General features: G+C 41.3%; 1 protein-coding gene across 4 annotated transcripts in view; it reads right to left on the bottom strand.

The window, feature by feature from the left end:
* Window positions 1-12,825, bottom strand: part of si:dkey-3d4.3 (ras guanine nucleotide exchange factor F) — a 77,012-nt gene that overhangs the window by 38,496 nt on the left and 25,691 nt on the right. For all 4 annotated transcript variants that reach the window (XR_009798093.1, XM_061841203.1, XM_061841204.1 and 1 more), the window contains exon 7: window positions 9,993-10,182. Coding sequence is in view for 3 of the 4 variants with exons in the window: in XM_061841203.1 (XP_061697187.1) it covers window positions 9,993-10,182 (190 nt within the window). In the remaining variant the exon portion in view is untranslated. The remainder of the gene's footprint in view (window positions 1-9,992; window positions 10,183-12,825) is intronic.

Genomic DNA, 12,825 nt, shown 5'->3' with positions numbered 1-12,825 from the left:
GTGTGGATTCAGCCAAAATTTTCCAGAATGTTCCACCAAAAAGCTATGAAAACCTTGGATACGGAAGTACGGGGCTTTTTGTTCGTTTCTCGCTGACAAAGAAACAAGGTCTTTCTATAGGTGTAATAGTCGTGTGGCAAGCTGGCAGGAAGAAGTCTTGGAGCAACTTGGGATGCTTATTTTTGACGACTCCATTTAAGATTGGGCGCAAGTAAATCAACTACTATAATAAGGTAATGGCAGGATAATACCAGTGATATTACGTGGTTACCTAAGAAGGACAAGTTGGTTTGACAATTTATCCTTAATCCCGAAAATCCTTATTACTAAATTAGGCTTCGAGCTATGAAGGACTTGATCACCCCCAACAGGCTCACTCAAAAATGTCTATTTTTCCAAATTTCTGATGCTTTTGAATCTTACTTCATTTATATTACTTTTTACTATTTTTATCATTTATCTCATCCTACTTACCATCAGTATTATCATTTTAATCATTTTTCCTTTTATGATTTATGTTCAATGAACATAGAATTTTGCCTTAAACATCGCAACCGCACCCCGCGTCTGGCGGGAATGACTCTCGATTAATGAATGTTATCTGAACAATTTTTATCATTTTATTAAATACTTAAAACTTCCATCTTCATCTATCTTTGTCATTCTTATATTGACTTGTCTCATTATTACCATTCTACCTCATTAAAGATCGAGCGTCAACGACATTAACATCATTTAGTCGTAAAATTCCATTTTAATCAGTCACTCATTGATAATCTGCGGCTTAAAATAAAACAAATACGTACGATCCTAACAAGGTTTGTTAAATTTACTCGGTCAATGACAAGTGCAATTGATTCATAAGAGATGAAGCTGCTGTAAAAGCGGAGCGATCACTTTGTCACCCTGTTACTCTGTAAGGCTACTTGACAAGGGCTATTAAGTGAGGGCAGACCGGATTGGCTTTGCAAAAGTAAAGGCAGTTAGTACACCTAGGCGAATTCATCTCAACACAGACTTAAGAAGCTCCCGTCCTCCTGCACGCACGGCGTTAAGAGTCGGCTGGGGTAAAGGAGTAGCTTGACCCTTTAACGGCTGGGGTAAAGGAGTATCTTAATCCTTTAACTGGAGAGTGCGGATAAGCGGAATCTGACAATGTTTATACGAAAAAATAAATGTGAGAGGAGAGCGCGTCATCCATGCGCAAAGTTGCAGAAGTATCATTCTACGACATCCAAGTGGCCGCCATATTGGCTGCATCCCCTGTCCATGACGTTACTCTGACATTCGCCAATGAAAACACGCGGTGCACCCCACTATGGGAGACGAACACGCCCCTTCTGACACGGAAGCTCTTTTTGAAAAGGAGAACACCAGACAACCGAGTGAAGTTACCTGGGCAATATTACACTATTGTTTCGAGCCATATTCAGAAGATATGCGATCACGGCAAAACCGCCTCCCCGTCCAATCCACTTCTGCGGCGGTGATGAGCCATCGCGGCTCATCGCAGATGGCTGGTGTTTTTTGGCACCAAGGTTGCTTATCACAGATCCGAGCCGTGCTGCTTTAGGGGGTTACTCATAGCCGCAGTACGCGATGAACAACACCGTCGAGCTGGGGCGCTTTACTGCGTTGTCGTCGCACACGGCTGAGTGCGGCATTGTGGCAGCGTTCTTCAGAGCCGCCCCCATCCGCAAGCCCGACGCACAGCCTTCACTGGCGAAGCGACGCACACAGACACATTCAGCACGCCTGTCATACATACACGGATCTTTTGTGACGTTATGAGAGACCAATTACGTGGTCCTATTATTTTTTTTTGTTGCTGTATACACACCTAGCTGTCATTTGGAACTCGCAAAGCACTCGTCCTCTGCACCCGCGCAATCCATCTTTCACGACAAACCGGGTCTCTTGCAAAAATTATGAAGGGAAAATCCATCCTCCCGAGCGTTCAGGCAATGTCCAGCAATGCAACGAGCCAGCATTTTGGCTAACACGAAGGAACAACGAGCGACCTTCCCGGAGGTAAAACTAATAGAAACAAACAAGTCTACTTGAGGGTGGTCCCGCCCTGTACGTCACTTCCTGCTTCTTCTCGAAAACAAATCCTTCGAGAGGATTTTCATGGCGGGAGTTACAAAAAGCTGTATACACCAAAATCATGTTTTGTGGTGAAAAAATTGCATGGGTCCATGTCGGCTGCCGTTTTTTCATTAATAACACTAAAAATCCTGCATTTCATGACAGTGGCCCTTTAAGGAGCCACTTTCTTGGTTTTCCTGGCTGTGTGATTCAGGTCATTGTCATATTGAAAGACCCAGCCATGACCCATCTTCAATGCTCTGACTGAGGGAAAGAGGTTGTTCCTCAAAATCTCAATACATGGCCGTGGTCATCCTCTCCTTAATACAGTGCAGTCGTCCTGTCCCATGTGCAGAACCCCCCCGACCCCCTTCAAAGCATGATTCTACCACCCCCATCCTTCACAGTAGGGATTGTTGGTAGGATTGGCTGATTTGTGCTGACATTTGACCTGATGGATTGTATTTTTCTCTTACAAAAAAGGCAAACTCATTGGAGACTCTAAATTGCCCCCCAAATTGTTCCCCCAAATCTCACAATAAATGGTCGCGGTCATCCTCTCCTTAATAGTGCAGTCATCCTGTCCCAAGTGCAGAAAAAAGCCCCCATGATGCTACCACCCCCATGCTTCACAGTAGGGATGGTGTTCTTGGGATGGGACTCATCATTCGTCTTCCTCCAAACACAGTCAGTGGAATTTTGACCAAAACGTTCCATTAGGGTCTCACCTGACCACAAAATTTTCCACCACGACTCCTCTGTATCATCCAAACGGTCATTGGCAAACTTAAGACAGGCCTTGACATGTGCTGGTTTAAGCAGGGGAACCTTATGTGCCATCCATGATTTCAAACCATAACGTCTCAGTATATTACCAACAGTCACATTGGAAACGGTGGTCCCAGCTCTTTTCAGGTCATTGACCAAGTCCTGCAGTGTGGTGTTGGGCCGATTCCTCACCTTTCCAAGAATCACTGAGACCCCACGAGGTGATATTTTGCATAGGCTCCACTCCGATTGAGACTGACCGTCATGTTTAGCTTCTTCAATTTTACAATGATTGTTCCAACAGTGGACATTTTTTCACCAAGCTGTTTGGCAATTTCTCCATAGCCCTTTCCAGCCATGTGGAGTTGTACAATTTTGACTTTCCTCTATGCCAAGTGTTTCTCATTTTTCCACATACCTTCGTTTATGATCACCTTCTAAATGTGTTACGGGATCAGACAAAACTCTGGATGTCATTCTATAAGACATATTTTCGTTTCTTCTCAACAAAATTAACTTGCAACAATGCTTTGTTTGAGTCACGTGATTTTATAATGTAGGTGCAGGAGCTCTATACGTGATGACATGCCCCACCTGGTCGTCAGTGACTGCAGATGATCACATGCCATTTCTTGGCCAATCAGTGCTATGAGGAATTTAGTGCAATCAGTAGTATTCCATGTGAATGCCATCGTAGTATTTTGTGTAATTACTTTTTTCATATTTTAATCCATACTATGTCGAGCAAAAAAAGAAAGTGGTCGGATAAATCTTTGATCCTCACAGCATCATATGAAGTTGCGTACCTAATCGCAAAGTAGGGCAAGCCACACACCATTGGTGAAACACTTGTAAAACCAGCTGCGCTAAAGATGGCGAATCTGATACTCGGAACAGTGGCCGAAGGTAGATTATCCCAAAGTCCTCTTTCAAATGACACAATTTTCAACAGAATAGGGACACGAATAAAGACATCTTGGCTCAAGTAGTCACATATCTGATTCCAATCCTGGAAAAATTCAGCCTTTAACTCGACAAGACCACAGACGTTGCTAATCTAAGCCATCTTGCTATTTTTCTGCAATATGTGATAGACAACGTGATAAAAGACGAGTTTTTGTTTTGTAAGCCTCTTACAACAACAACTAAAGCAGCTGATGCAAAGAAGCTTGTGGATAACTTCTTCAGAGACAATCTTTCGTGGGATATGGTTTCTGCAGTTTGTACGCATGGTGCTCAAGTCATGCTGAGAAGAAAGTCTGGTTTTGGTGCGCTAGTAAAAGCTGATCCACCACATATCATTGTTACGCATTGTATTCTACACAGACATGCATTGGCAGCAAAAACCTTGCCATAAAAAGATAAAGAAGCATTAAAAACTGTAATGTGTGAACTCTGTGCAAAATAGTGCTCTGAGGCACGTAATCTTCAGTGAGCTGTGAAAAGAAATGGGTGCAGGGTTCAAAGTACTTATGTACCATTCTAATCTTTGGTGGTTATCCCAGGAACAGGTGGTGAAACGTGGTTTTGCCTCTCATGTGGAATTAGCCTTGTTTTTGGAAGAGCATCAACATTGTCATGTAGATTACTTCAAAAAAATCAGAGTTAATTCTCATTTTAGCGTACGTGGCTGATATATTCACAGCTCTGAATCACCTTAATCAGCAGGTGCAGGGGGGGGGTCAACATCATGGAAGCAGAAGAAAACCTGAATGCTTTTCAAAAATAGCTACTTTTATGGAAATGACAAACAGAAAACAATAAGTTCACAAACTTTCCCCTTCTTGACAATTGTCTAATTAAGATCGAAGATGTGTCTGGTATTGGTGATATTTTTGTACTCGTGGAACTGAAACAATCAATTGCCACGCACTTAGATGTGCTTGTAAAGTCTCTTGATGGATACTTCCCTGCACTAAACTCATATCCAGCTTGGGTGAGACAGCCGTTCACGTTTGATGTTGAGAAAGCAGAAGTCAATAATGAATACCTCAACGAAATTATTGAAATTCAGCAAAGCCAGGTTCAACAGCAACTCTTCAGAACAACAACACTCTCAACATTTTGGTGACAACAAATGGAAAAGTATCCAGTTTTTGCCAAAAAAAAAAAAACCCTGAAGTTTTTTATACCATTTGTTCCAACAAATCTTTGCGAGCAATCTTTTTTGAGAATGCTGGACATAAAAACAAAGAAAAGAAACAGACTTTGCTGTGAAAATGAGAGGAGAATAGCACTTGCAAAGGTGAAGCCATGCATATCTTAGATGGTCTCTCAAAAGCAACAGCTGAAGTCACACTGATTTGCATGTATGTAATTTGTTGTGAGTCCATGCACTATATTGGTTTTATTCTGCACGGTTCATTTTGAGTACCAGTAGAAAAACTATATGTCTTGAATTTGAAAAAAAAAAAAAAAAATCACGTTATTTTACACAATAGCACGGTTCAGTGAATGCGCATTTGAAACTGGTGGGCTTTGGTAGCTCCAAAGAACCACTGCTCTAGATGGAGGCACATGTTTATAAAATGTTTTCATTTTTCCCTTAATAGCTACGTTAAATGGACACTACAGACTTTAAAAATTTTTGGGGAGAAAAAAAAATGCAATCCATCCATTTACTGAGCCACTTATCTTCACAAGGGTCGTGGAAGCCAACTCAGCTGTCATCGGGCAGGAGGCAACTGGTTGCCAGCCAATTGCTGGGCACGTGTAGACAGATATTAGTCACACTCACAATCACACTTTGGGGCAATTTAGAGTCTCCAATGAATGCATGTTTTTGAGATCTGTGAGGAAACCGGAGGGCCCAGAGAAAACCCACGCAGGCACGGGAAGAACATCCAAACTCCACACAGGCGGGGCTGGAATTTGAACCCCGGTCCTCAGAACTGTGAGGCCAACGCTCTACGGCTGCGCCACCATGCTGCCGAAAATGCACCATATACACAAGAAATTACAGTAACTGAGATAATGTGGTTGTACAAGTTGCACACTTTCTTATAACTGTGAGTGTCACTGTGTTCAGAATTATCACATTACATCACATTCTGTTTATGTAGTAACATCTTACAGAGCAAGCCATGGTCTACAGAAAGCTTCCACAGCATCACAGTAATGTCATTGTTGAAACAGGAAAAGTGTATGAAAAAAATTTCCAAACCATTAAATATTCCACGGAACACAGTGCAAACAAGTCATCATCAAGTGGAGAAAATATGGCACATCAGTGACTGTTATAGTTTGTTACCCCAAAATTGATGAAAAAACAAAAAGAAAACTGGTCAGGGAGGCTATCAAGAGACTGACAGTAACAGCGAAGGTGTTGCAAGAATTTCTGGTAAGTACTGGCTGTTTATAACATATGACTACTATATATGTGAAATGGGATTTTAAGGTTTTATTATTTTTTATGGTTATTTAGCAATTTGCTATCTTCCTGACTAGTGGTACCGTATGTTCCAAACCAATACCTATTTTTGCAACATGTAGGTCTTTTGGTAACTTGGAGATAAAATTAAGTCAGCAGGTTCTCCAGCAGACATTTTCAAATTGATAACCGACTTTGACAAAGTCAAGGTTTCTGTCATGACCAAAACACAAGGCTGAACCCAAAATGCCTGACTCACAAGACCAGGTATAGTTCGGGAGGACATGCAGACCAAGTCAATTGTCGTTGAATATAGTATATGCACCGTCATGGGACATTTTTTTTCTCCCACAATATGTGAGTTACACACAGCATTATGTTAGAAACCTTTTATTGCCATTAAGTGTTCGCTCCCCTGCCTTGACTCACATATGATCTTTCTTAATCAATAGGGTTTGAAGTGACATCACTCCAGTTTCGACAGCTACAACAGCTTTAACTCTTCTGAAAAGTTTTTCCACAAGGTTCAGGAGTGTCCGTAATAATTGTTTTTTTTTTTGTTTTTTTTTTGAGGTCACACAGTGATGTTGGATGAGAATGGCTTGCTCTTAGTCTGTTCATTCAAACTAGACTATGTCATCCATGTTCTAATGGACGTTGCTTTGTGCATTGACCAGGTTGGAAGAGGAAAGGGGCATCCCCAAACTGTTCCAACCAAGTAAACAATACATTTCCAAAGCTCTTGGTATGCTGAATCCAAGATTCTTTTGCCTAGAATTAAGGAGCCAATTTTTTTTATCTGACATGGCTGTGCAACGGTGCACAAAACAAGGCGCCCAAATACATTGACAAAGGAGAGGCAAGGTTCCGGTCACTAAACGCAATCCCACTGGTCGACGTCAAAATGAACTGTCGGAGAGTTGTCGGTATGTCACATTACACAGATTTCACAAAATATCCAACGTGCTAGACTTTTCATTTTGGCATCATAGGGCTATCGCAGGGCCAAATAAGAAGTTTTGTCAGTCATGATAAAATATGTCAGGCCTATCTGACATGCATAGGTATGTTTTTTTATCTAGTAGCATGATGAAAGACTTTGTGTGAAGTTCAAGTTCATCTTTATGGTCATTGAAAAAAAAAAAAAAAACATCCATCCATTTTTTTTTGCTTATCCTCACAAGGGTCACAGGAGGGCCGGGATTGAACCCGGGTCCTCAGAACTGTGAGGCCAACGCTTTCAGGTGCCCAAAAAACTATTTGAATTGAAATATTGTACAGTGAAGACAATAAGTATTTGAAAACCCTGCTATACTGAAAGTTCTCCCATTTAGAACTCATGGAGGGGTCTGAAATTTTCATCATAGGCGCATGTCCACGGTGAGAGACATAATCTACAAAGATAAATCCAGAAATCACAATGTATGATTTTTTTTTCTTTTATTTATTTGTGTGATACAGTTGCAAATAAGTATTTGAACACCTGAGAAAATCAATGTTAATATTTGGTACAGTAGCCTTTGTTTGCAATTACAGAGGTTAGGTTTACACACACTGCAGGAGGGATTTTTGCCCACTCCTCTATTCAGATCTTCTCTAGATCAGACAGGTTTCTGGTCTGTCACTGAGAAACACGGAATTTCAGCTTCTTCCAAAGATTTTGTATTGGGTTTAGGTCTGGAGACTGGCTAGGCCACGCCAGAACCTTGATATCCTTCTTATGGAGTCACTCCTTGGTTTTTCTGGCTGTGTGCTTCGGGCCATTGTCATGTTGAAAGACCCAGCCTCGACCCATTGTTAAAGAAATCATTCATATGTTCTAATTTTGTACATACTGTAGTTGGTTTCCACATCACCACCGAGCTTCTACCTTTGAACTCATTGTTTTGAAAACAGATGTCATCAATCAGACAGATGTAATCAATCAAACAGTCTCACACACACACACACACACACACACACACACACACACACACACACAGAGACACATACACACATCATGTGATTTATGTGAATAAAAAGAAGCGGCAAGGGGACACGAGTTGGAGTTGATTGGAAGCACGGAGAAGTCATGTCGCTCCCCTTGCAGCAAGTAAAACTTGAAGCCTTGTCTGTTCGCCTTCTTTTAATAGTCAAGCTTTTTAAACCTGACACCCATCTTCAATGCTCCGACTGAAGGAAAGAAGTTGTTCACCTAAATCTCACAATACATGGCCGCAGTCATCCTCTCCTTAAGACAGTACGCAGTCGTCCTGTCCCATGTGCAGAAAAACACCCCCAAAGCATGATGCTACCACCCCCATGCTTCACAGTAGGGATGGTGCTCTTGGGATGGAACTCATCATTCGTTTTCCTCCAAACACGGTTAGTGGAATTATGACCAAAAATTTCAATTTTGGTCTCACCTGACCACAAAACCTTCTCCCATGACTCCTCTGTATGATCCAAATGGTCATTGGCAAACTTAAGACGGGCCTTGACATGTGCTGGTTTAACCAGGGGAACCTTCCGTTCCATGCATGATTTCAAACCATGATGTCTTTAGTGTATTACCAACAGTCACCTTGGAAACTGCTTGGTATTTTCTCCGTAGCCCTTTCCAGCTGTGTGGAGTTGTACAATTTTGTCTCTGAAGTCTTTGGACAGCTCTTTGGTCTTGGCCATGTTACAAGTTTGAGTCTTACTTATTGTATGGGGTGGACAGGTGTCTTTATGCAGCTAAGGACCTCACACAGGTGTATCTGATTCAGGATAATACATGGAGTGGAGGTGGACTTTTAAAGGCGGACTAACAGGTCTTTGAGAGTCAGAATTGTAGCTGATAGGTGTTCAAATACTTATTTGCAGCTGTATCACAAAAATCGTTAAAAAAAAAAAAAATCATACATTGGGATTTGTGGATTTTCTTTTTAGATTATCTCTCTCACAGTGGACATGCACCTACGATGAAAATTTCAGACGCCTCCATGACTTCTAAGTGGGAGAACTTGCAATATAGCAGGGTTTTCAAATACTTATTTTCATCACAGTATATGCTCTTCTATATTTCTTGGGTTAGAGGAAGTGAAGACTGTGAAAATAGAAAAAGATTATTCACTTTAATTGAATATCCAAGTCACTTTTAGTCTGAGGCAGCATGGTGGAGCAATTGGTTAGGGTGTCAGCCTCACAGTTCTGAGGACTGGGGTTCAAATCCGAGCCCCAAAGATGCATAGATTTTCTCTGGGCACTCTGGTTTCCGTCCACATCCCAAAAACATGCATTGATTGGTGACTCTAAATTGCCCTGAGGTGTGATTGTTCGTTTCAATGTGTCCTGCATGTCTTGCAATTGGCTGGCAACCAGTACAGGGTGTTCCCCGCTTCCCGCCCGAAAATACGTGGGATAGGCTTCAGTGCTCCCGCAACCCTTGTGAGAATCAGCGGCTCAGATAACCGATAAATGTTAGTAAGATTAATCATTTGAACCACATACAAGCAGTTTTGTTTTCATTCTGTTCTTCTGTGGAAGTGCAGGGAATGTCAATGGCAGGCTCAGTCTGTATTGTGCGCCTTGCTGAAGGGGACCATTTAAGTGTTTGAAAAACAAACTGACATCTGGCAAACAACCGGTCATAATTTCATACTTGTGTCTGTACTGGGCCTTTAATTGTAGTGATATTTCACAGTTTAACAAAAGTCTGTAGATCTGAGCCTAATTCATCCATTCATCCATTTTCCATACTAGGGTTGCGAATGTGAAACCCAAAAGATGAGATGTGACTTACTTGGTTTTGAGCAAACTCCATGTGTAGTTGGCAGAATTCCACTTCCAGAAATCTCTCTGCTCTCTCAAGCCTTTCAAGCCACCAAACAGATACATGCAGCTCTGGTAGACTATTGCAGAGTGACTATGTCTTGGACCAGGGCTAAGTGATCCCTGCTGTAAACCAGTGAGGAGCGACCAAACCAAGGTATCTGTCGAGCATAGAGACAGATGCAAAATAAACGTGTTGCAGTATTAGTTATTTTACTGAACACTATTAAGGAGTCACCACAGCGAATCATCCTCTTCCTTATGTATGAATATGCAAAGGACAGACATCTCGTCTTGCCCTTCTGATAAGCGAATTTCTGATTAGGTTGGTCCTGATCCATCCCAAAGAGAATTTCATTTTCACTTCCAGCTCTGTTTCAGTTCTTCTGATTATTGCAACCATTTATAAACAATACAACACAGTTGATCTCACTTCTGTCTTAGAAACCAGCCAACCCCAACCACATAGCTCATAGCAGTCGGTCGGTGTGGCTTATGACAGAGCCGAGCGGTGATGCTTTAGTCACAGTCGAGCCGGGGTGCTTTATGCGCGCATGCGACTGAGCAACGCATTCTCGGCTGGGTTCTTCAGAGCCGCCCCGTCGCAAAGCCCGACGCGCAGCCTTTGCAGAAGCTGTGACCGCCGAACACAGCGCCTCAGCTGAGTGGCTGAGTTTCGCCGCCTGTGGTGGCATATAAGGAGGAGGTGGAGCCAAGCTATGTTGCTTTTAGGGGTATGTTCAAAGTCGCCGCAGTACGCGATGAACACTATCGAGACATTGTTGGCTGGGCAATGCGCACATCGACACATTTCAAACGCGGATCTTTTGCTACGTTATGAGAGAGACCGATTACGTGGCCCGCCCCAAACAATTTTTTTTTTTTTTTTTAGTAGCTGTATACACACCTACCTGTTATTTGGAATCCACGAAGCTCTCGTCCTCTGCACCCGTGCAATCCATTTTTCACAACGAACAGGGTCTCTTTCAAACTTATGAAGGGTAATTCCATTCTCCCAAGTGTTCAAGCAATGTCCAGCAATGCAATGAGCCGGCATTTTAGCTAACACGAAGGAACAACGAGCTACCTTCCGGGAGGTAAAACTGATGGAAACAAACGAGTCCACTAGGTGGCGTCTCTGTCCTGAACGTCAATTCCTGCTTCTTCTCAAAAACAAATCCCTCGAGAGGATTTTCATGGCGGGAGTTACAAAAAGCTGTATACGTCAAAATCATTTTGTGGTGAAAAAAACACATGTGACCATATTGGCTGCGGGTTTTTCATTAATAATTTACCAAAAATCATCCGTTTGACGACACTTGACCTTTAAAATCCACTGCATTTGCCTGTGCTGATGTACATGTCAACTAGTCTCCATCTGATAATAAATTGGTAGAAAAGTATGAGACAGAAGAGCCTATAACGTCTCAGAAAAAGAATGTTGGATTTAAGACACAATATGAGCAATTCTACTGAAAATAAAGGTTAATGAGATTCTCATGCACCAAACCCGCCCATGTAAAAAGTGGTGACAGCCCTGCATATAAGGAAATGACTGACGATCAAAACTGCTGAAAAAAACACTAGCTTGGGTCCATTTCCAACATTTAATTTTGCAGTATTAAAATTTTTTATTTTAACTTTTTCAGCGACAGCCAAATCAAAAACACAAAGTGAAGATAACTAACTACATTGGGTGTCTTCTACAACCCCAAAATGGAACACATTTGTTGAAGAGATACTACGACTACATTCAATGTAATGCTGGTTTTTAAAGGGGCAACATGGCACTTATTTGGAAAGTCTGGACTTAAAAATACAGAAAAAATTTCACCGAAAATTCATTTAGTAATTTTAGACAAATTTTCTGTTGAAATATTTGATTTTAAGCCAAGCCACATTCTGGACATGTCAGGCTTTCACAGCAATGCCTAGCATAGCAGAAGATGATTACAGTTCCTCATTAAACGTTTATGTAATTCTGCAGTGTGTGCCTTGATTGAAAAACTGGCTTTTTTTTTTTTAAACCATCATGTGAGAAAGTTGTGATAGTGAAATATGTTGGAAGCCTTGGTGTAAAAAAAAAAAAAATAAATAAAAAAATTGACCGCTGAAATGCCTCAAGGAAAGAAGCCATAGCCACATTATGCCACATATGACGTGTTACGGGGCTTTATGTTCAAAAACACCAGCCCATCACCAAAATTTGTGAGTGGATTTTTTTATTGTCCAAGTACACTTTATGTCCAAGTACACTTCTGAAAATATACAAAAAACTGGCCTGATATTTAAGATTTTATGGACCAAAACGTTTTCGTGTCCATAGATGCATCGTTTGGATGAGGCTTTCAAGGGTGCCTCTTGCCCACCATGTTTGTATAATTTTAATGATGACACCCCAATAAGGTTTTCCTGCATATTAAATTAGTGACTGCCATTTGAACAAAAGTTTGGGGTTGCTAGCTATTGTTCAAAGGATGAACAGATAAATGACAGTAATCTAAGGCATGCTAACTTGAACAAAGCCAGTGTTTGAAAACTAAATAAAGCAAGCTGTCTTTTTTTTTTTCTTAAGAAGTTCTCATTTTGCAGGTGAGGGGAAAATCTAAGTTAATACTGCCAGTTTATAGTATTAAATATTATTTTTTTCCATATGAGTGTCTCTCATCATGTTTTTGTTCTTTTTTTTCCCCAGAAAGTTTCCTATTCAAGGTGGGGAAATTCCACCTGTCAGCAACAACATAAAATACGATGACCAGTAATTACGCCCATGTCATACTATAGTATGCAGGGAATTCCCGCAA

This window comes from Syngnathoides biaculeatus, chromosome 14 (assembly GCF_019802595.1).
Source record: "Syngnathoides biaculeatus isolate LvHL_M chromosome 14, ASM1980259v1, whole genome shotgun sequence".
Classification (NCBI taxonomy): Eukaryota; Metazoa; Chordata; class Actinopteri; order Syngnathiformes; family Syngnathidae; genus Syngnathoides; species Syngnathoides biaculeatus.
This window is presented reverse-complemented; position numbering and strand designations above follow the sequence as displayed.